A 25,846-nucleotide genomic window follows, 5' to 3' on the forward strand; every position below is an offset into this window, starting at 1 on the left:
TGGATGATTTAATTTCCCACTCAAGTCCAGGCTGGGGTGTGTGATATACAGCATCGTCTGCCATAATATGGTAGGTGGTGTTGTAATGATGTGCAATCTGACATTATCAAGTATCACCAAATCACACACAGAGTGCATGCACATTGATTAATTAGTCTATTAAAACTCGATATTCCAGGACTTCTAAATTGTAGATGGCAAAACTGCTTCTGTATGCTTCTTATGTAAGGAATAATAGACAACGGGCCATTGAATTATAAAAAAATACTGCACACCCGAGGTGGTTATGAGACCACGATGTGAAGTGGAGTCATCGATCAAATGATATATTAAAAGGGATTCGTCCCGTTTTTGTACTTAATTATTTCTTCCGCATCTCATCCAGTGCCTCTTTTGCTAGTTCCAAAATGAAATTTTGTAGCTGGTATTTGAGGCTTAGGCCGTTGATAGAATTCAAATGCAGTTATTAATGAAGTAATAAAAAAAGAGAGCGAGAAAGAAACAGACAGGGAAAGAGAAAAAGAGAGCTTGTGTGAATCAGGCTACCTCGGTGCATCTCTAATACCATTTTTCTGCAGATGCATGAACACATTTAATAATCAGTTTATAAATCAGTTTACAAGTTCAGTAAAGCAATATGTGACTTACATTGTAAACATAATATTGCTTGTTTTTGCTCAATTTTGCTAACAAAAATAGTTCGAAGGTGCAAAGGTGCATTACAGCGTTAAGAAAGACAACACGTTCTATGCTAATGAAACATTCCTCAAATTATTCCAGTAACATTTATTTTAACATAGTTTAAATCATCAGTAAAATAAAGACTATTAATTAAATTATCAAATTGTCAGTAATATGTTCACACAATATGTTGTGATGGGTAGATGAACCGGGTATCCCTCTCTAATCATGCACCCTGTTTATTCCGTTGTTCCACTTGTGCCGCTTCTTGACATGGGTTTAACGACTTCTAACAATTATGAAATACACATTTATATAAATGTTAAGGTACTTTACAATCAGAATTGATTGGCAAGCAGCTGCAGTTACTTCTGTTTAATGCAGTATTGATTGCCATTGGGTAATATTTTCAATAAAAAACAACATATTTACAATGAACAGAGAGAGAGAGAGAGATACAGATTATGTTGGGGAAGCAACGTAAAAAAAGGGCACCAAGCTTAGGTCGTAGCCCTCGATGAAGCTCCCTGTAGCAAAAAACCTTAGCGCTGCAAGCAGCTGGATTTCAGGGCTTAAAGCAAAATTCCGCCGCGTTAGCCTGGCAAGCTTAGGTCTGAGAACGTCCGGCAGCTCCATAATGAGTTGTCTTGGGAGTAATTTTTTTATATATATAGCCACGTCAGACAAAATGTCAAAAGGGCTTAAGTTTTGCCAAAGAAAAAAATTTACATGGACTAAACAGCTCCGCAGCCGGCACCGTTTTTGATTTAATACAAGGACATGTTGGATGGCTGCCATAGTTGGTCGCTTACTGGACGCCACCATGCTTACCCATTTATAGATCTTAGCCATTTAGACCCAAATTGTTTGCCAAATTTTAATTATCAAAAGTGATTGCCAATTTAAACGTTTTAATGACATTACGAAATAGCCTAGGCTAATTACCACCATATTAGTTCTGATACCAAATAAAGTCAACTTCATAAATAGGCCTGTATCCATTGCGAACATATTTTATTATTAGTCTTAAAATGTCAATAACATAAAATCATTGTTGAGCCACAACATTGTCAACATACCATAGCTTGAGTTGTACTGCGCTGCGCTGATTTCTAAAGACTGCTGCACAATGGCGGCGACTAGCGTCTTGAGCTCAAACAACGCTAAGAGAGAGCTCACGAATGGTCCTTTCAGGTACTTTATACACCACTGATGTTAGGTAGGTTTGTTCCAAAGTTTGGGCACTAAATAGAAAAAGGATCTGCCACCTGCAGTTGATTTTGATATTCTATGCATTATCAAATTGACAGAGATTTGAGAAAGCAGCAGACGTGGAGGACTATAGTGTAATAAGAGCTTGCTGAAATACTGTGGTGCTAAACCATTCAGGGCTTTATAAGTAATAAGCAAGATTTTAAAATCTATACGGTGTTTGATAGGGAGCCAGTGCAGTGTTGACAGAACCAGGCTAATAAGGTCATACTCCCTGGTTCTAGTAAGAACTCTTGCTGCTGCATTTTGGACTAGCTGGAGTTTGTTTATTAAGTGTGCAGGACAACCACCCAATAAATCATTACAATAATCTAACCTTGAGGTCATGATCATGATACTGTACCTCTTCATTTACTGCAACAAATTGATGGCGGTCAGATAAGTATGATTTGAACCATGTTGATGCACTTCCATCAATTCTAGCAAAGTTTTCTAGTCTATTTGAGAAAATGTTGTGGTCAATAGTTTCGAACGCAGCACTAAGAACCAGTAGCACTAATACAACCACGATCAGATGAAAAGACCAGGTCATTATCATCTGATCCGTTACCATTTTCCCTAATCCTCCTTAAGCTTAAAGGAGCAACCGTATCTAAAATGATAGAAAGAAGAGAGTCCATAGTTTCTGTTACAACATCAAGTTGTTCTGAGTTTTTGGATGTGCTAAAGAATTTAGATAAATCTGGAAGATTACTTACAAAGCAGTCTTTTGTGGTATAAGTGATGGTTCTACTGTACTTGTAACAAGGAGTAGAATTTACAGTTTTAGCTATAAGAAGTTTACAAAAGAATAGATAATGATCGGTAATATCATCGCTTGGCAGCATAATTTATCGACATCAATTCCATGTGACAGTATTAAATCTAGAGTATGATTTTGATAAGTGTATAGGACCTGACATGTGTTGTCTTTACCCCAATAGAATTCAAAATGTCTATGAATGCTGATCCCAATGCATCTTTTTTCATTATCAACATGTTCAGTGTGGCACAGCATCAGCTGCTAAATTCAAATCAGTGGACATAGTTGGGCACCTTAAATGGACACATATCTTGAGTATGCATTATGATTGTAAGAGATTACAGCAATCTAAAGCCAACACTGAATGGCTATATGAATGTATACTTTTTCTTGCAAGTAAATCAAAAGACTTTTCTCCTACCTTTATCGGAATATTGACACTGTCCTAAATAACAGTACAGACCAAAAGTTTGGACACACCTTCTCATTCAAAGAATTTTCTTTATTTTCATGACTATGAAAATTGTAGATTCACACTGAAGGCATCAAAACTATGAATTAACACATGTGGATTTATATACATAACAAAAAAGTGTGAAACAACTGAAAATATGTCATATTCTAGGTTCTTCAAAGTAGCCACCTTTTGCTTTGATTACTGCTTTGCACACTCTTGGCATTCTCTTGATGAGCTTCAAGAGGTAGTCAGCTGAAATGGTCTTCCAACAGTCTTGAAGGAGTTCCCCGAGAGATGCTTAGCACTTGTTGGCCCTTTTGCCTTCTGTCTGCGGTCCAGCTCACCCCTAAACCATCTCGATTGGGTTCAGGTCCGGTGACTGTGGAGGCCAGGTCATCTGGCACAGCACCTCATCACTCTCCTTCTTGGTCAAATAGCCCTGATGCCTTCAGTGTGACTCTACAATTTTCATAGTCATGAAAATAAAGAAAACTCTTTGAATGAGAAGGTGAGTCCAAACTTTTGGTCTGTAATGTATATTAGACAGTGTTTACACAGTGTTTACAGTGTTTACACTCACACTGTGAATTGTGGGACTGACAATAGAACAGAGAAAGTGTTGAGAGAGTTCAAAGTTGAAAAATGCTCAACTTTGTGCAAATGATGAGCAGAAAAGGCTGACAGCTGTGTGGTTCAGATAATGACATTCATCATGAGTGTTTAAAAATATGTAACCCTGGACAACAAAATCAGTCATAAGTTGAATGGTTATATTTGTAGCAATAGCCAACAATGCATTGTATGGGTCAAAATTATCAATATTTCTTTTATGACAAAAATCATTAGGATATTAGAATAGAATTAGAATAGTACTGCACATGTACTGTTATTGTGTCGTATTGCAATTTTTGTGTTTGCCTTTGCTGTGCTGCTGCTGTTGTTGTTTAGAGCCTACAGGTCCTCACAGATTTCCAAGGTTCATGTTCAATTTTCTGTAAACATGTTACAAGATTATAAAAATTATCAAAATATTTTCTGTAACACATGAGGTACATTTGTATGTCTTTAATCTGTCATGATGTTTCTAAAGATCTGACTGCATGTTTCAGGAAGTCTTGAGGCTTCAACACAGTCTGTGTCTTTAACCGTCTGTCATAATTCAGTCAGTATGGAGCTCAGTAAACTTCCTCTTGTGCTCTGTGAGTATTATTTTCTTTCTGTGTATTTCAGTGGATGGTAATTGCTATTATATTATGTAAATGTAATACAAGGGAAGTCGTGGCGTAATGGTTAGAGATTTGGACTCGTAATCCAAAGGTTGTGAGTTTGAATCTTGGGCCGGCAGGAATTGTAGGTTAGGAGGGGAATGTACAGTTCTCTATCCATTTTAAATGCCATGATTGAGGTGACCTTGAGCAAAGCACCGGGCGCTGCAGCGTAAATGGCTGTCCACTGCTCCGGGTGTGTGTTCTGGGTGTCTGTGTGTGTGTTCACTGCTGTGTGTGTGCACTTTGGATGGGTTAAATGCAGAGCATGAATTCTGAGTATGGGTCACCATACTTGGCTGTATGTCACATCACACCTAAATAATCAAGTGTTTTAGTTTTCCTTGATTTATGTCTTTTCTTGTTGCTCTGCGTTTCAAATCCAGCTCCATGTTATGAGTGAAAGATGAGTTTGAAAGAGGAAGAGAAAGTCAGTGCTGTTTGTGAAAGAGAAATGTAATCTGTTGTGATGTAGATCAGTGTGTATGTTCAGTCATTCAGGTTTGTGCTGTTTAATGGTGTTTGTTGAATCAGTTCTGTTGGTTTATTTTACAATTCACTGTCCCTGATGCCTTAGTAGATGTTCACTAGTACACAGTTACTAAAAGTGTATCTTTATCTGACTGTTTGCTTCAAGTTCCCTAAACAAGTTCAAGTTCTCTTTGCTGATGATGAAATCTATAAGACATCAAACAAATGTTTCAGTGTTTATCTGAACACACACACACACATGTAGTCCCACAACATCTTAATATGAGTTACTACTCATAACGGTCACTGTTTTCAGACTCTGGAAGGTTTTTAAAGAAATACTCATTCAGATGCCAATACATCTAGAAAAACAAACTGTGAAACATTTGAGATTAAAATTATGGCATTCATTTAAACTTTTATGTCTAAAGTATAAAGGAAAATTGATTAGCTCCATGTTCAAACTGTAATGAGTTTTTTCTCTTTCTGTTTTAGTGTTGATTTCACATATTCACTCTGGACACACTGAAGGTGAGTGAATTTGACTTATACATTTCATAACAAATGGGTGAGGTCTCACTAACAGTTACAAACCAGATGAGAAAATAAACATTTTGAATATTAACACACCTTATTAAACGAGTTTTATAAATGACCATTAGCAGTGAGAAAATACACTCTCAGAAAAAAGGTACAATTTTGTACCAAAAAAGGTACAAACCCTTGTAACTGGGGCAATATATTTTAAGGGTACAGAATTGTACCTTAATATAAAGGAAAAAATGTATACCATTACAATTTGATTTGTACCATGGGGAACCAAAATATACCTTTTCATTTTTTAAACTTGTTGGTACTGTACAATAATGTACCTTCATCACCTAAACTGTGGCAAACATGTTCCTTCAAGAACTATCAAAGGCCATTTTCCTTTTGAATAACATGCACATTCAACAACTGAAACCAAAATATATTTTAATATCAGTAACTGAAAATACATATCAAATACACACAAGATATTGAACAGTAAAATATTTCTTTGCGAAATGCATTTTTCCAGATTACAGTAAATACTTGAAACATTAACAGAGTATCAGAGTATAAATATTCTTTGCATGTAACACCTGTTTGAATGTGACAGTTGTTCACTTTCTCCCTGAATATCACACATGTAAAACCAGGGCAGCATAAAAAAAATCTACATCTAAAAAGACATTTAGCAACTATAAAGACATACATTATTCATTCCATACTTTCAAAACAAGCAAAGTCTAAAGATAAAACATGCATACCACAAAGATTCACTGCAAGATATTTTTGATGAAATCTGAGAGCTTTCTGTCCCTCCATAAGCAGCCATGCAAATTACATATTCAAGGTCCAGAACCATAGGAAAGAATCCTTATTAAAGTAATCCATGTGAATCCAGTGGTGGTTTAACCTCAATTTTATGAAGTGATGTGAATGCTACGTTTGCACAAAACAAGTCAAAACAAGACAAAACAAAACAAACTGACAAAGAAACATTGATCTGCAAGCTCTTTCACAAAAGCACCACAATACATTCATGTTGTGTTTACACAAGAAATTATGCTGTCACATGAATGCACTTTGGATAAATTATTTTGAAAGGTAAATAATGATACATAAACAAAGCTCTAACATTGCTTCATAAAACTGAGGTTAAACCACAGAAGTGAGTGAAATGTATCACTCTGATGCCTTTGTTACAGTTCTCGACCTTGAATGTGTAAGTTGCATTGCTACCAGTGGAAGGACAGAAAGTTTTTGGATTTAATCAAAAATATCTTTATAAAGACGAACTAAGGTCTTATTAGTGTGAAACAACATGAGGGTGAGTAATTAATGACAATTTTCATTTCTGGGTGAACTTACCCTTTAAGGAAACCTGGAAACATTATATGATGAACAAAGTGAACTTAGTCTTTTATTCACATATACTGTAAACACTGAACAAACAGACACTCAGCCTTACTTGACACATGAGAACAAACTTCACTGGTTCTTCTGGAAGCTCAAACTTGAAGTTTAACACAAAAATGAACCTCTTTTATTTTTCCCAAGTATTTTGTTTATCGTATCTGATGTGTGTACTGATTAATGTTTACATGTGAATAAAAGCACAAATTCAATCTGTTCATCAAATAAAATTATAGTGTCATCAGAAAATCTGGACTAAATTATTCAGTTCACATGGATTTGTTTTACAATATTTTTATGACATTTTGAAGCATCAAAGTAGTAGTTGTATGGACTGTCAATGGAGGAACATAAATCTCTCATTTTCAATAAAACATCTTCATTTGTGTTTTGAAGATAAATGGAAGTCTTAGGGGTTTGGAATGGAATATGAGTGATGATGACAATTTTGATTTTGTGATGAACTAACCCTTCAACAGTTATCTGCAATTTTATAGACATCAGTTAAAGAGACTTACTGGTTGTCTTCTTCTGGTCCTGCAAAGTCTTCACATGGGCATGAAATAGCATCCTCCCCAACAGTAGACACAATATTCACCTGCGTATAAATGCAAAATACACATATGTAATGACAATATTACACTGCGTGATTCTATAATATATATAATGTGAATGACTTGTTTTCTTTAGTATAAAGCTCATGAAACATTCAGTAAGTTAAATCTCAGATGTATTGTGTTGCAGACCATAGAAGACTATGTTAGTATCTATTCATTTAAATTTTAGTAGGAAACTTTAAATTTATTTACATTTTAAATTTTATTCATTTTGTACTAATACTTGCCTCACAGCTTAGGACGCAGACTTGTTGTATTATAAATGTAAATATTACTATTACAAGATTTCTCAGAAAATATGAGCTATCTCTGAGACCAGCACTGACAGGTTCTCCATCACCTCTGTGATCTGAAAGTTAAAGACACATTTGCTGAGTTTCAGAGTTCTCTATACAATGAACGACCTGTAAATGACTTGGAGATAGAGCAGAATCAGGTAATCACTTCTTTTAAAAACAAAGACCGAAAAATAGGTATATCACACAGAACCTGTATTTCAATTTGTCTCTATTGTAATATTTTTGTGAAAATTAGACTAGACATATTTGACAGTTGTGCAGCAGCTCATTAATAATAGACTGATATGTTTTAAGTGAAGCTCCCAAACTCGAGAATCTTAAAGGTGCCATAGAATCCACTGATACAATATTTTACAAACATCTGTGATGTCCCCAGTGTGTGTACGCAAAGTTTTATCTCAAAATGCCCCACATTTTATAGCTTTTATAGACCCCAATAACGTGAAATTTACCCCCCGGCATGCAATTTTTACCAGGAAAGCCACCTCAAAATGCGATTGGGCTAGTTATGGGTAAGTTTTTAGTAAAGATTGGGAGGGTTTTGTTAAGGAAAACCTGTCAACCCTGCTCCTTTCTCAGATGAGTGTGGAGCTTCAAGAGCTCATGCTTGCAAGCATACCGTTGTTATGGTTTAACTGGTGGTGACCATGTTACTGACCTCACTCATTGCTTCCAAATGCAATTTTTAACTACCACATTCCTTCACGATCATTCTGGTAGCACGTGAAGGCCGCATTAGTGAAAACAGGCAGAGACAATGGAAGCTTTAGCAAAATTAGCCTTACAGAGAGTCAAGAAGCTCTTTTGGAAAACAAATTGTGATGGACTGTATGATGCTTACTATGTCTGGAGTCTGGACAGTTTTCGCACAAAGCATTGGTATCAATCCCTCTTTCAGAAGCAATCATTGCATTACTCCAGCAATGAACTGACCCTCGTTTGTGGACCAGTCTACTATAAAATGTTAGCACAAAGTATAGGACTTTTTTTTTCCTTTTTTTTTTTTTTCAGGATAATTTCTTCGAAAATGAAATTTAACAACCATGTCCTCAGCAGTCTATGGAGACTCCTGTGTTTTTTGGTGCATCCCCACACACAACACTTTTAATGGCTCTTTGGCGCTGACATTGTAACTCCAGCAGCTACAACATAGTCTGGAACTGCTTTTGTGGAGAGTGTTTATGATTTCTGGGATAATAAAACAATGAGTGAGTGGATTTTTACCATTATAGGCTGTTTTTTTTTTTCCCACACACTTACTGCGGCCACACAACTGTGTTCAAACACCTTATAAAAGTGATTTTTGCATTCTATGAAACCTTTAAGCCTTGGGATATGTATATAACGTACATTACTGAAATATAACCCCCAATTTATTCTATTATTTTACAATATTTGTTCTATTCATGATGTACTGACACAAAGTTCAAATGATTTTTAGTGGTCGTTTTGTCGCGTCCAGCATAGACCGACTTTAGCTGTTGCGAGAACTATCAAGTCCATTGTAAACATGGTGTTATACATTTTTGATTCGGTTAAATGCAAGCATAAAACACACCTTTGAATTTCCTCCTCTCTTCTTCTGATAATTCGAGTTGAGCCTCTCTTAAAGGAACATGCCACTAATTTTGAAAAATTTTGTTTTCATTTTCCAACTCCCCTAGAGTTAACAGTTGAGTTTTACCATTTTTGAATCCATTTACACAATCTCTGGGTCTGGCGGTAGCACTTTAGCTGTATTTTAGCATAGACTATTGAATCAGATTAGACTGTTATCATCTCCCTCAAAAATGACCAAAGAGTTTTGATACAGTATATTTCCTATTTAAAACTTGACTCTTCTGTATTTACATCGTGTACTAAGACTGACGGAAAATGAAAACTTGTGATTTTGTATAATAGATATTTAAGAGTTACAATGGACAAACACCATATTGTATATGTAATTGTGATCATTTAATGCGAAATAAATTCATTGCATTTTTTAAAAATGTAACATTATACAAATGGCTAAATCTATTTTGCGCATAACTCCATGAACTAATTTAAGCTATTCATTTTACTTTGAGTAGCTGAAACATTTACATTTTCAACTTGTTGAGCCTTGTTACTATGCCTAATAGTTAAAACAGCAACCAGTCATGCATGAAAACTTAATTTTCACCTAACTTGTACCTTTGAAATTAGATCTTTTATGCACCTTAATTTCAGTTGCACCTTGAAAGGTACCAAACAGTATCATCAGAAGTCTTTACTGTACCTTCAAAGTTACAGTTATTGATAAGGTACAAAACTGTTGTTCTTTGAGAAACATTATTTGTACCATCGTGTACCTTTTTTTTCTGAGAGTGTAGCAAGTACTATTCCTTGCACAATGTCCAAATGATTTCATAAAATACAAGTGACCACACCCCCCATCAGCTACAAGTTTGGGGGAAGTGATGGCCTAATGGTTAGAGATTGTGAGTTTGAGTCTTGGGCCGGCAAGAATTGTAGGTGGGGGAAAGTACAGTGCTCTTTCCACCCTCAATACCACGACTGAGGTGCCTTTGAGTAAGGCACCGAACCCCCAACTGCTCCCCGGGTGACAAAAGATCTATACCTATGTTGAAATAGCAAATGAGCTGTTAAGTGTTTGTTTGCAAGCAGATGATAACAATTTCCCATTATGCTATGGAACATTAGCCATATAATCCTATGAATTAAAATGAGGAATGTGGGAATTTTATAAAGTGTATTTTGCATTAAAAAAAGACATATATTTTTATTTCTTGCAAAATTTCCAAAAATGCACAAATGTAGAGTAAAAACATCAATAAACTGAGTAAAATTACATTTTTGTTTTAAAAAAATTATTATCATCACATTTTGTTGTCTGGGGTCTCTGGAGATGCCAAACAGCACAAGCATATCCTCCAAATGAACAGCACATAAGGGGTTTAATTTAAGATCCCAAAGAGCAGTTTTATGTGCTTCTCCTCAAAGTGGTTAAGAAGTGTTCAGATATTTAGGGGTTAAGCACCAAACATGTGTAGTGAATTTTCTTTTGCTGATAACTTTGAACCTGGACTAAATACAAGATCCTTCTCTTGATCTCGAAATTAAGATATTTTCAATTTCTGTAATATTTATTATGAGACATTGTAAAATATATTTTAGTTTCACCACCTCTTGGTCAGAATTTTTAATAATTAAATAATAATTATTATTATTTTTATCTCTACTTAGACATTTAGAATTTTATCATAAACTGTTGTACCTGCAAAACACTTTGTTGAATGCTGTGTCTCTCTGACTGCTGCCATTGCTGATGTGTCATGGTGGGTTGGGCTCTGTGCTGCTAACCTAAAGGATGTGGTTTTGAACTATTCCTAGCATGGTTTAGTTGCAAAAGACTTTGTTCTCCCTTTACTCTTTGCATTATGCTGAACGAATGTTGACCTTACTTGTTCCTGTAATTGCTTGCAGCTGCATTTATCTAATTGTCTATGAAATTAAAATGCACTTATAAGATTTATCAGGGTTTATGTGGGACTTAAATAAGATTAATAAATAAATAATACAAAATAACTAAATATTTTGTTTGCCAATACAGTAATCTACACATCATTAAATTAATATATATTTACTTAACATATTAAATAAATATATGCATTCTTCTTTTCTGAGAAACTAAATAAAATAATCTAAAAAAAAAATATTTTTTTAATATTATAACATAAAATTAAGCAATATCACAAGCTTTTTTTTGTGAATATGAACATGACTGCAAAAGTTATATATCAACTTTATACAAACCTTCAACAAACAAGTTAATATTAAGTGAATAACATTTCAGACACAATTTAATATAAAAATAATTCCAAACAAATCCATTTCAGAATTGTTGTGTGTTTCTAAGCAACACACAGTAGGGATTTATTACTGAATGTATCAGCTGGTTTGAACATATTGGCTGAATAAATTATTCTGTGACTACTCATTAAATGATTTGCCACCACCTATAACCTACTAGTGGTTTTAGTTAGAAATTCATATTCATTATTTATTTCCATTATATTTTTTCAGCTTCTGTGCCACCCCTGCAGTGCAACGATGAATTCTGTTTTTAGTGATCTAATTTGACTGGTAACAGTTCAGAATTGTCTTATTATTACTGTATTTATTGATTCAAAATTAGTTCCCTTTCAAGGGAACTTCAAACTGCGTCCTCTAGGGGGGAGCTATGAGGAACACCATGTCGTGACCCGTGTCTGAAGCATACAGTACATTGAAAAAAAACACGAACTTGTTGGCAGGCGACAGCCTCTGACGTCACTACCAGCGCAACTATAAACCAGGATAACACGTCATTCTCTTCTTCGTCTTGACTGACTGTTCTGTTTGAAGCGTGCATCTGAAAGAACCAGTAAGAGCGATCTTTCTCTGTATATCATAGCAAGCGTTTAGACAATGTGTGCATCCGTGTTGGCGTTATTTGAAACCCAATGACACACAATCTTTGCGTCATTTGTTTGGGTGAAGAGCATGCACGCGATGTCTTTGAGGAGGCAATCTGCGTGCATTGTGAGCGTTTTTTCAATGAAAAAGCTCTGTTCTTGTTCGTCTCTCTTTCCAAGGAAAAAAAGGAAAAAAGGCAGCCATCTGCTTCCTGAGGTTCAGGACTGGAGGAGAATGAGCTCATGAGATACAGGTGGGTTTGTCTGGATGGTTTAAAGAGGGACTTTCCCTTTCGCGCTCCGTAATGGCGGCAGACGAGAGAGAGCCTCTTATCAGGAGGATAATATTATATCTTTTCTGTTACTGAGGTTAGTGCTCTGCTGGGTTTTTACCCAGGAAAAGCAGGAGATATTTGAGGATGGTGAAGAAGCTAAGGCTGAGCCTTCTTTACCCTCCTGCCCTGCATATGTAGAGCTGTTGGAGGTTATGGATCGCGCCACGGCAAAGTTGGACTTGCCATGAAAGTGCGCTAACAAGGTGACGCCGTGAGGCTGCCTTGATGAGCGTTATCTTTATGACCATATCCCTCCAGCTCAGGTGAGCCTTCCATTTCTGCATGATCTCCATACAGAGATCGAAGAGAAATGAAAGAGGCCATTTCCTTCTCGCATCCATCGGTTTCAGCATAAGAGTTTTGCCGACATTGAGGCAATGCGCAAAAATAGCTATGAGAGGATGCCCCTGTAGAAAGAGCTTTCTTTGTGTGGGGGAGACGTCCTCTCTTAAGTGAGATGTATTTCCTGAAGGGGCTTAGATGGCAAGGAGGGAGATTAAATGGCAAGGCATACACAGCAGCAGGTCAGGCTGTGGCTTTATTACACACGATGGTGGTGCTTCAAGAGACCTGGATAGAGGCGAGGGCCTTTCTCCTGATCAGGTAGCTGAGTGGCGCTGCACCACAGATCTTATCCATGCTACCAAGTAGGCTGCCTCCACCATGGGCAGGACTATGGTGGCACATGGTGGTGGCAGAGAGACATCTGTGGATGAACCTGTCAAATATTGGGAAGAAAAGAAAAGCCTATCTTCTCGATGCTCAGTTTTCACCTTCTAAACTTTTTGGTATTTCCGTTGAGACAGTGATCGAGAGGTTCAGGGAGACGAAGGCTCATTCCGCTGGTTTCAGATCCTTCGTTCCAAGAAGGTCCAGGTCTGAGCCCAAACAACATAGGGGTCCTGGCCTGTCTCAATCTGAGGATCAAAGACAGGCACAAAAGACTAGTGTGGTGACTCGCACTTCTCCCCCACCTGCGGGCAGGGGTAAGAGGAATCGTGGGTCATGGGGAGGTAAGCAGAACTTAAGGGACGTTATCCAGATGCGGCAGTGTTCTCGTCTGAATCAAAGCAATACTAAGGTAAATATGAAATCCCTTTAGTGATTTTTAACTTCAGCTTTTATCCCACCCCCTCCTAATTCCCTTGTAACCACCAGTTCTCCACCTGATCGAGGTTAGGAGGAAACCTCTTACATAACAGACTCCTATGCTGGACCTATAATGTTTTTTGCTGGTTCTATGTTCATAGCAACCACCTTACTGATGGTCCAGACAAAAAGGAGGCGCCCCTTGAGCGGGGCTCCAGTGCAGGAGGTTGGGTGAGTATGTAACCCTTTCTGTATATACTTATGTGTATTACATTGCTGGTGGTTATGTGTCTACTAATAAACTCTGTGAGTTTCCTTTGCAGTGCTCAGCTACAGTGTTTACTAAACACTCACCAGCACCAGCCATCCGGCTTCATGTTCCGGTATTAGGCAGCTGAGATCACAGGTTTTTGTGGGAGCCTCTTTGATCATCAGGCCTGGCACAGCATTGCAGTGAATTTCATGGATGTTCAGCCAGATCACCCTGAGGGGTCTCCTGGCTGCTTAGTTGTGCTGTCCCATCCAGCGGGAAGTGGAGGTGGCAGTTACAAAAGTCTTCTTGTATATGCTGCCTCAGGTGATGCTCCCCTCCCCAGATGTTTGTAAAATTTGAGCTTGCCTCTCCCGTGCGGTTCAGCACCTCTGCGATGCTTTCAGAACCCTTAGGTACACAAGCTAAGCTCTGTGCACTTTCTAAAATCCATGTAAGTGGTAAGTGTGCACGCAAGACTGCACACTTTCTGAAATCCTGTATGGTAAGGGTTAAGTGCTCTGCCTTGTTCCCTTTCTTGAGATGATTAGACCTTGGTTCCTTGGGCTCCATTTAGCCAGTGTGTATTTGTTTATACACTTCTTGCATCACTTCCTTCAATAGAAGGGTTGCCTATGAGTGTGCTACTCTGAGCTCGGAGTTCTCCTCTCATATGAGAATGAGTTCTCTGTTTTTTCCCCAGAGTGCTCCAGTATTATTTCCACAGATCGAGTTGATCACTCTCAATCATACTGTTTTGAGATGCACCATTCCATCTTTGTGTTACCACGAGAGCCCCTCCTTAGAACAGTATTTTAAAATCCATGCTATGGTAAGTGTTCACATGAAGTCTTTGCAAACTTTCTGAAATCCACACTGTGGTAAGTTTGCATGCTAGTATACTGCACTCTTTCTCCTTCACGCTGTTGCTTTGTGCCCTTTCTTGAGTTTGTAAAAGCCCTGTTCATCTTGGGCGCCACTCCACCTATGTATCCTCGGATACCTATCTAAACAGGGTATTGCTACTAGAGATCTGTTAAGACAGCTCTTTCAGCAAGCTTATGCGAAAGCTAGCGGTAGCCCCTGTGTGACAGGCAAGACTTAGTATAAAATGCTAAGTTCTTAGCCGTATCCCTTTTAAAGGAATCTTTCTTGATTCCAAGCCTTCCTACAGGCAGGGGCAACTCCCATGGAAATGGCCTGCACTCCCCTCAGCATGGCAGTGTGGGTATACAGTTCCCCATAGCGCCCCGTAGAGGATGAAGTGTATCATTCCATTGAAAGGGAACGCATCCGATTACAAATGTAACCATGGTTCCCTGAGTAGGGAATGAGACACTGCGTCCTCTAGCTGAGTTAGTAACTGAATTACTCTATAATAAAAGTAACTCGTTACCAGGGAAAGTAACTATTTTGCGTTACTGTAAAAAAAAAGTTGCTATATGTCAAAGTATATATTTTTTTTAGCCGTTTTCACAAGTCAGTTGAAATAAGTAGAACAGACAGGTGTTCGTACATAACTTTCGAGATTTATTGCACGTCAACAGACAGCAAAAGTTTTATCCTGCACTCTTTGTAAGAAAAGTGTTTTTGGCCACTAGCTTTGTAGATGCGTGTGTCACACATTACATGCACGTTCTTGCCTCTGACTACAATGAATTTGAAGTAGTGCTTATATCTCCACCTTGAAAATGCCAACTTTTCATCGGATTGCTCCTGACTTGCCATTTCTCCTGCTGCTGCGAATCTCTGTGTAGCTGTTGCGTGTGTGTGACTGTGTGTGTTTGGCGCCGCTGGCGCGTGTGTGTAAAAACACTGGCTCTGATTGGCTACCATGAAACACATGACTCTGCCTTAGCCAATCATAATCGCTTATCTCGTTATTAACCCACCTGCTCACTCGCTGTGTGAGCCAGGGGTGCGTTCGGATTGCATATTAAATCAATGCATAGTAACGCACCACATTTAACGTTCAGTAACGTTAACAGCATTGTAACAACGGGAAAAGTAATTAGTTAGATTACCCCATTACTGAAAAAATAACGTCCTTACCTAACGCCGTTCTTTTAATCGCCGTTTTTCCAAACACTGGTAACTAGTTGTTCTCTAGTTCTGGTCTCAGTTTTGGTGTTCTTGACTACAATTATTGATTAAGATTGATGTAAATTATTGTTTTAGAAAACAGGCCAAAAATAAGGAAGAACATCAGATTTTTTTCTTTCTTTTTTTTTAGCGGAAAAAAAATCATAATCTTGATTTTTTTTATTTTTTTTTTTACATTTATTTATTTATTTTTTCATTCATTTTAGGTTTTCTTTAATTGATCTTAAGTGTTAAATACATTTTCATAATTTGAGAGCAGTGGCACCAGCGCCACTAAGTTCTACAGATGGTTGCGCCAGGAGCAGATTTGGTAGCACTGGGGGTGGTGTGGGGTATATTCAAAATAAAGATAATTTAATCATAAAATTGCTATAATTTTGCATTAATAAGTCCAACTATTAATAGTATTTCATGTTTATTTTGTTCATTTTTATTTTGTTTATTGTTTATACAGATTTAAAGCACTAAGCCTGAGTTAAGATGCATACAAAAGTTACTTTTATTAACAACATTAACAGGTGCAAAAGTTACCTTTTCTATACAGAAAATATATGTACCGTTACCATATTCCACTCTTATTAAATGTACCATTATTTTTCTAGCATTTGGAACTGACCAACTTAAGTGATTATGTGTGATTTAGTAGCAAATTGAAGAAAAGTTTGTTACTTTTCTTACTTCATACACAAAAAAAGTGTAAAATAATAGTGATTTTATAATTTCAAAATAGCCTATAGAGAAAAAGTAGAAATTAATGATTAATAAGCCAATAAGTGTTTCTCTGCTGCTGTCCACTGTTTATAGTTGTGGTTTGATGTATTTTTACAATTTTACACAAATGTGTGTGTTTTTCACAAAGTATAATTTGTTCATCCCAGTAAAAATAACATTAAAACTGGATTATTTGACTATTCTTACCACAACACCATGGTTACAGTCAGCGTTACCACTTCTGGATTCCTGACGTATGTCAGTGCTGTTTATAACAGAGATTTCTGTGCAGAATTTCAATGATTCTCAATGAGTCTCGCAGTAACTTTATCATTGGATCTCGCAGCACCATTGCATTTTTGCAGTAACAGTGTCTCGAAATCAACTTTGGCTCCCGAGTAAAGCTGTTCTGAGCTCGGACAAGTTTGTCGCCATTGCGGTCCGAGCTGATAAACGGTCCATACTGCGCAGCTGAAACATAGTGCGGTTTAGTTTCACTTAATCGTTTTCATTTAGTTTCCCCTTTGATGTTTCTCAAATGCAACAGAAATAGCAGAGCTTATGAGTTGTCTAAAGCGGTGGTCACGCCAGTGCAACTGTTCAAAATAAATTGCCGCAAAAGGGGACCATTTTCCATATTTCACTTTATCTAGAGACGTTACAGTGAATTCAATAATGCTGCAATGATGAGTTGGTATGATACGATGGTTTAGTTTATTCATATTAAAAGAGATAATAAATAAAAAGAAACAATAATACCATTAGCCAAAACAAACTTATTGTAAACAATGATTTAAATCTGCTGGTGTCTACCAAAGTTCAACGAGTCCATTACTTCATTCACTAAGGACACCATATTTAAACAATCTTTCATATGACTAACATTCTTTAGCCAGCAAGTATCACTACAGTATTGTAAGACTCCTCCTGTAATGACTCTCCAAACCACTAGGGAGCGCTGTCTGCTACCACGTGTAATTACTCTCCCAACCATTGGAGGGCACCCCCTGCACCTTAACGAGAGAACTCTCCAGGCCACTAGGTGGCACTAACAGCCATGACTCTTTAATTAAGACTGCTCATTAAGTTAATGTGTTCCACCTGTACTTTGACCTATTTAAGTTTGGCAGTTTCATTGTGCTATGTTCAGTCTTGAGCCTACCCAGTACGTATTACCTGTGTTGTAGACCTGTTGAGTTTCATTTTCCAGTTACCTATTGGACTACCTTCTGTTTTGTGCTGTAAAGCTGTAACTGATATTTTGTTTATATTCTACTACTGAGACCAAGTAAAGACTGCCTGCCTTTGAGTTACCTGAGCCTCTGAGTTTGCTCTTCCTTCTGCACATGGGTCTTCTAAGAAACTGTTCTTCCCAGTAGACCAGAGGTAGAGAACTACCGTTCCTTGATTGGGAGACCCGGGTTTGAGACCCACCTCAGACACCTCATGCCAGTCTTTCATGACAAGTATATAGACATTAACAAGTTAAACGGCTCGTACACCATGTTTACAAATGAGAGAATGAAACCTTCTGCTGAAATATTTTCACAACTTATGCTACTATCATGATTTTATACTGACAGATATTTCTAAACCAACATGTGATGCCACAGAGTTCATTGTTCAGTGACACACTCTTTACATTATTAAATGTTTGATTTCTCCATTTTAGATAGAGTCCAGACAGTTTTAAGTGTTTCTCCACAGAAGTGGTTGACTGAAGGAGATCCAGTGACTCTGATGTGTGAGGTTTACGGTAACTCTACAGGCTGGACATTCAGCTGGTACACTCTAATTGTTTCATCAGGTAAGATGCAGTATAATGTGCTTCATGTGGAAACATCTCAATTAATGTGGTATAATTATTATTATTTTATTATCTGTGTTTTTGTTCTGTAGCTGTCATTCTGTTGCACTGTGGAAGCTTCTGTTATGAAAATAAATTCCTCGTATGTGAATACCTGCCAATAAAGCTCGTTTTGATTTTGATTAACTGGTTTTATTACAGTTTTTCTCAGTCACTTTGGTGCATTTCTCAAATCAGAAATGAAATTCTCAAAACTACTTGTACCACCTCCACATCATCTAGTCATTTATACACATCATAAAACCAGTTTCTCATTATTTTGAACAAGCTGCGATTGCTTTTGTACATTCATGCAATTGATTACACACATTTATCTCTGGTTTCCTACATTATCAGCTGCTAATCCCTTACGAAAGGAAAATATATTTACCAATATATTTCTTAAAATATATTGTGATATATTGTAATATATTATTTTCCCTTTTTATTTTCTAATATTTTTATATATTTGAATACATTTAATAATATATTGATGATGCATATATTATATAATATATTGAAAAAAAAAAAAATGATTGCCGCTTTCAATATATTGCAATATATTGGAAAAAAAAAATATATATATAAGAATATATGCCTAATATATTACATGATATTTTCCAATATACTGCAATATATTTTTGTTTCATAATGTCATGTCGCTCTAAAATGTATTATACAGTTTTCTGTGCAATCGTATTACCCCTCAAAACATCTAGTCTTTAGTTCATCGTATAAGCCATTAAATGGTTAATCTAGTTGTCATAAACTGCAAAGCACACTTTTTATTTTTATTTTTACATATTATTATTAGACTTTTTGTCAATTTGGCATGAATTTTGCAAGTGAATCTTGACTAATGAAGAGAATGTAGATGATAAACCAATGATAAACCATTTCTCTGAAATAGCTCAAAGGTTCATCTCATGAATCTTCAGTTGGAAAGCTTATACTGTATAGACAGAGGACAACACAAGAGTTACAAATTCTGACAATGGACTTATTTTCATCTTTGTGCCCATATTTTTTTTTTCCTTTTCTATATCACAATGGCATTGTAAAGGTTTTTTTTTTTTTTTTTTGGCCAGACCACTAGTAAAAGTGTAACTGGGAATTCTATCCAGTCTCTTTCAATCAATATCCAACATACAGTAATGTGTAAATTTCTACTTTTGAAATGGATATATGGCATACATAAGCATATGGCATACTGTTCAATACAGTAACTGTCATCCAAAACAGTTGCCATAGTTTACATCAGAACATCCCTCCAGAGTACACTCCCTTATGAAACAAAAATATATTGCAGTATATTGGAAAATATCATGTAATATATTAGGCATATATTCTTATATATGGGATTTAATATTTATTTTTTTCAAATATATTGCAATATATTGAAAGCGGCAATCATTAGTATATTTTGCAATATATTATATAATATATGTATCATCAATATATTATTCAATGTATTCAAATATATAATATATTAGAAAATAAAAAGGGAAAATAATATATTACAATATATCACAATATATTTTAAGAAATATATTAGTAAATATATTTTCCTTTCGTAAGGGCTGTTATATTGACAACATGACTAAGCGATCTGACTGTCTTATCCATAAACTATGACACAAGGACTGGTCATTCGATGGCACTGACATGTTCATTGACACAGATATTTATTTTTGTGAGAAGAACTAAGGATTCTGAGCAAGAGACTGGCTTTTGCAGGTAATCCATGGTGTTTTGCTATTCGTAAGAGTTGTTTTGAGAAATGCACTTACTGTTTTGCAAATCTCAAGGATGATTCGAGAAATGTACCAAAGCGACTGAGAAAAACTGCAATTGGTTTGTTGTGCATGTACTAGTGACCATTAATTCCTGAGTTTTGATCTGGCCTTGTTACAGTTAAACTGAATACACTGAATTACCCCAAAAAGCACAATTTATAATTGTAAAAGCAAAAGCTCCTTAATGTGAAATCTACATGAATTCTCATGTTTTGTAGACAACAGATATAATTTTCAGCTGCTCTCAGACAGCAGCAGAGGAGCTGGAGGAAACTACACTGTCAGTTCTGCTGCTCTAAAACACACAGGCGTTTATGTGTGCAGAGCAGAGAGAGGAGAACCAGCATATAACACAACCTACAGCAACACACAGCCAGTATGGGTCACTGGTGAGTTTGAACAGGATTAGTTTGAATGAGACAGAACTGAAACAAGAATGTATGAGAGTGTGTTGTATGATACAATGAATGATGCATCTAGAGTCATATAAAAAGAAATCAGAGTTTTCTTGGTATTTTGAGGACTATGATGTATGATGAAATCACACAGTTTCAAATTTTCAAAATTCCTCTCCAGTTCGTAATAGAGGAAATAGTCAATCAAAACTGAGGTATGACTATGTATGGAACACAGATGTTACTGCTATCATCATTAAAGGGTTACTCCACCCTGAAATGTCCCGTGTCATTTCAAACCTGTAAAAGCTTTGTTCGTCTTCTGAACACAATTTAAGATACAAACCCGATTCAAATTGTGAGTAAAAAAGGAATGGAATAATTTACAAATCTCATAAACTTATATTTTATTCACGGTAGAATATAGATAACATACCACATGTTGAAAGTGAGACATTTAGAAATTTGGACATGGATTTCATGAAAGCTACACATTCCAAAAAAGTTGGGACAGGTAGCAATAAGAGGCTGGAAAAGTTAAATGTACATATAAGAAACAGTTGGAGGACCAATTTGCAACTTACTGGTCCCTATTTTAACGATCTAAATGCAAAGTGTAAAGCGCACGGCGCCGGTGCACTCAGGGCATGTCCAAATCCACTTTTGCTATTTTAACGATGGAAAACAGTTGGCGTGCCCGGGCGGATGGTCTAAATGGGTTGTCCCTATTCTCTTAATGAGTATTGGGTGTTTTTTGAGTGTAACGTGCAATAAACCAATCAGAGCATCATCTTCCATTCCTTTTAAGAGCCAGTTGAACTCGTGCCATGACAGATTTTCTATTTACACTGCAGAATTTGGCAAGCGTGAAGACAAAACGCGTCTCTGAGATGAAACGGAGCTGCTTGTGTGCCAGCAAATAGATAGCCTAATTATGATACATGCGATGACTATTGTGACATATTTATATATATATATATATATATATTTAATATTTATATTTAATATTTTTTATTTAATAAGCCTACAAAAAATTCTTATGCATTGCAATCCTTTAATTTTTAATATTTGACATGTTTGCTGCTGTCATAGCAACAGGTCCATAAGCTTAAACCTGCTCGGGAGCAGGCTTATTTCATGTAAACAGGATTAGATCGCTTCTTTTCAACCAGAACTGATACTCAAAATATGCCTGCTACCACCGCTACTTTATACAAGAGTATCATACTGATCCAGGGACAATAATTTAAAATAATAATCATTAAAAAAATTATTTAAAAATAATATAAAAATGCTGTGTAGTCCATAACAGCCTACTATAGACACAGCTAGTTTTACTCACTGAAATATTTATTTGTCATAAAATTATTACTTCATAATTGTATTAGAGTCTTACACACATGCTATACAGATAAAAGAGTTGTGCATTATTTTGAGTGATGACTGCTATTATAAGAGTGGCTTGATGGAAATTTGTCAAGTTTTTCGTCGGGTGTCATTTTAAATTATATGACGTCATTACATTCCCGTCCTTGGTCTTGCCACCAGCCAATCGCTGCACTGCTGATCATGTTTTCGAGTATCGATACATATCACCTTTTAAGCCAACACATGAATGCGCAATTATCTCAGATAACTCAATCCAGCGATACTAATCATACACAACAGGTGTGTTCGAAGAACCCAATTAGCCGGATCATGATTCGCACGATGATATCATCTTGGATGTGTCATTTTATCTCGGATGTAATAAGCGACGTACGAAGAACGGGCCCCAGGTTTGAATCGGTCTATGGCGCAGTCTATTTTCAGCTTCATGCACCTGAACACACCTTTTTTTATACCAGCACGCCCATGGGCACAAAAATGAGTGCAAATGCATTTGCTAATTAGACAACGTGGTGCTGGACGGGAAAATGCGTACAGCGCCAGACTGAAACTAGCAAACTGCGCTGCGCCTTTATATATATATATATTTATATATATTAATTATAGAGCCCATTAGGTCAATTGGCAAAATGATTGGGTATACTCTCAGAGTGGCAGTGTCTCTCAGAAATCAAGATGGGCAGAGGATCACCAATTCCCCCAATGCTGCACAAAAAATAGTGGAGCAATATCAGAAAGTAGTTTCTCAGAGAAAAATTGCAAAGAGTTTGAAGTTATCATCATCTGCAGTGCATAATATAATCCAAAGTTTCATAGAATCTGGAACAATCTCTGTGCGTAAGGGACAAGGTCAAAAAACCATACTAGATGCCCATAATCTTTGGGCCCTTAGACGGCACTGCATCACATACAGGAATACTACTGTAATGGAAATCACAACATGGGCTCAGAAATACTTCCAGAAAACATTGTCGGTGAACACATTCCATATTCGCTGTTGCCGGCTAAATCTCTATAGGTAAAAAAAGAAGCCATATCTAAACATAATCCTGAAGTGCAGCCATTTTCTCTATTAGGTCAGTTTTTGTTCCTGTTAAGACATAATACTCCACAAAGTGATTTACCCATCACAGCTGGATCTCTGTTCAAGCGATTGGGTTCCCCAAAACCATCAATTCACAAATCGGAGTAAGAATTCTGTTCCTTAAGCCATGTTTCCGTAAAAGCAAGTAGGCATCCACACTTATACTCCTTAAGGAACTTAACATTTGCCCAAAACTCACCCAATTTATTACGGAGCGACTGAACGTTAGCCAACATAAACATAGGGAGAGGCATGTCGTTGTCTCTTCAACCTCTGGTGCACACCACCACGACTTCCCCTCTTCCTCACCTTTTTCGGCATGGATATCCATCCTCGTTTCATCACAGTAGTGTACGACAGAATAACTTATGCTGGTAATGCCTTCAGAAGATCCACTGTGCCAACTTCAGAGTTGCGTAGTAGTAGGAAAAACTCCTATACTACTATATAGGTATAACATATAGGTTAATGGAGGTTGCAAATTGTCTTCAAAACAATTGTCTTCTCAGGTATTTTTCCTCGAGTCTCTCTGATCATCAGTCCCAGCAGAACTCAACACTTCACATCTGTCTCTCTCTCTCTGAGCTGTGAGGACCAGAGTAACTCTGATAGATGGAGAGTGAAAAGATACACAGAGAGTTTGGGGCTGGAAGATTGTTCATCATCACTGTGGGTATCACAAACAGGTTCTACATGTACATTCAGCTTTACCAGCAAATCAGACACTGGAGTGTACTGGTGTCAGTCTGAATCTGAAGAAAAATATGATCCTGTTAATATCACTGTACACTGTGAGTCTGTATTTATTAATTTCACTGGCAGTTTACAATCAATACATAAAGCAGGTTGATTAAACAAGTGCTGGCAGCATCAGTGGGCAAAAAAAAAAAAAAAAACGCCCAGGGCAGGCAGTCCAAAACAAATCTAGTTTTATCATAAAACATAAAATCTTAATTTTTTGTTATCATATTTTTTATAGTCTTACGATTTGCCAACAGTTCATGTTCCCTCTGTTTCTGTAGCTGGTGTGATTTTGGAGAGTCCTGTTCATCCTGAGACTGAAGGAGATACTCTGACTCTACGCTGTTTATATCAACATTCAACTCCACCAAACCTCAGAGCTGATTTCTATAAAGATGGATCACTCATCCAGAATCAAACTACAGAGATGATCATCTCTACTGTCTCAAAGTCACATGAGGGTTTCTACTACTGCAGACACTCAGAGAGAGGAGAGTCACCCAAGAGCTGGATCTCGGTCAGAGGTGAGAGTCAGTAGAAACTGTGAGCTGATTTATTTCTTCTTATCCTCTCGTTCAGATATAGCACATGATAAAGTGCTTGTGTGTCTGTTTTTCAGTCTACCCTTCAGAATCTCAGATCTCTGTCCTCCACACACTCAGTTCTGTACTGGCAGTTTGTCCATATCTGCTAGTGACAGTTGTGCTGATTTTCAAATGCTGCAGGATGAGAGGTAAAACGTCTTTATTAATGTATTCAATGTTATAATAATTATTTAAGTTCAATAATCATCATATTTAAACCAACAAATGAGTCAATAATATCATACATTATGTGGCTATCATCTTTGGCCTACTTCTTGAGGGTTTGTTCTTTGCAAAGTTGCTTCAGAAACAATGTGTTATTAATAATGAAAAGACTCCATCTCTCCCTGTGTATCTTTTTTCCCTAAAAATATAAATATTCCCTCATTGACACATACATTTTTTGTTGTCAAATTTATTTCCGCTAAGTAAATAATGAAAAGATTGTTTTGTGTGTGTGTATTTAACAGGTGCATGTTGAAGATGAAAAAGCTTTAATTTAATCGGTTGTGACGGTAAAAAAACGTCATCTTCAGATATTGACTGCAGTCACTATCAAAAATGAAGATGACGTTTCTGATCGCTCTGTGTCTGCATGAAAAACAGAAGTCATTCCTGATTCACGATGACTAACTTTTTGGCATCTCATGGTTATTAAAGTCAACATGAACCAGAATTACTAGCCCACTTGACCTCCATTAATTTCAGGTCTAATTAGCATACCTACATACATAAATGTTTTGCATGCGTACAGTGGAAAATGAAATCCTTAAACTAATTTATTTTTTTTTTTTTTCTTAATGAAGCCTAGATTATAATCCTAGTCATGGTCTTTTTCAAAAGACATTTAGACACTTTTTGATGAATTAAAAGCAAGCAGTAATGTAACTGAATTTAAAGCAACATTACAGAAGCTTACATTTATTTTATAGAAAGTCAAATTAAATAAGCAGAAATGCAAAAATGTTGTCAGTGTTGCCAACTAAGCTGTTCTAAAAAGGCTATTTAAAAATAGGTTACTACATAAACATCACGGGCTAATACACAGTCTTTAACTTCATTTTTAACTCTTTATTGATATTTTTCTGCTCCTCTTCTTTGCATCACTTCCAGCCTTGTGCCCCTGATCATTTTAATTTTTCACTAATGTTTTAGAAATGCAGAGCCAGACAGTAACGGAGTATATTTACTTCAGTACAGTACTTAAGTACAATTTTGAGGGATCTGTACTTTACTCAAGTATCATTTTTGGGAAGTACTCATGTACTCAAGTACTTTTGAGAGGCAAATATTTTACTCTTTACTCCGCTACACTTCTATCCATAACCGTAAGTACCCG

General features: G+C 36.6%; 1 protein-coding gene across 1 annotated transcript; it reads left to right on the forward strand.

The window, feature by feature from the left end:
• The first annotated feature begins 4,326 nt into the window (after window positions 1-4,326).
• LOC132149517 (low affinity immunoglobulin gamma Fc region receptor III-like) lies at window positions 4,327-25,846 on the forward strand. The gene is made up of 8 exons (XM_059558836.1): window positions 4,327-4,351; window positions 5,384-5,419; window positions 18,345-18,479; window positions 20,533-20,703; window positions 23,692-23,973; window positions 24,205-24,447; window positions 24,543-24,656; window positions 24,978-25,846. The coding sequence occupies exons 3-8, from the start codon at window positions 18,413-18,415 to the stop codon at window positions 24,986-24,988; spliced, it is 888 nt and encodes a 295-aa protein (XP_059414819.1). The 5' UTR covers window positions 4,327-4,351; window positions 5,384-5,419; window positions 18,345-18,412; the 3' UTR covers window positions 24,989-25,846.

The sequence above is a fragment of the Carassius carassius genome, chromosome 9 (genome assembly GCF_963082965.1).
Source record: "Carassius carassius chromosome 9, fCarCar2.1, whole genome shotgun sequence".
NCBI lineage: Eukaryota > Metazoa > Chordata > Actinopteri > Cypriniformes > Cyprinidae > Carassius > Carassius carassius.

Excerpts from the sequence above, each read along its gene's own strand:
- LOC132149517 (XM_059558836.1), top strand. The coding sequence starts at position 18,413 with ATGTGTGAGGTTTACGGTAACTCTACAGGCTGGACATTCAGCTGGTAC. Across the intron at positions 18,480-20,532 it reads CACTCTAATTGTTTCATCAG|ACAACAGATATAATTTTCAG; the intron begins GTAAGATGCAGT and ends CATGTTTTGTAG. Across the intron at positions 23,974-24,204 it reads TGTTAATATCACTGTACACT|CTGGTGTGATTTTGGAGAGT; the intron begins GTGAGTCTGTAT and ends CTGTTTCTGTAG.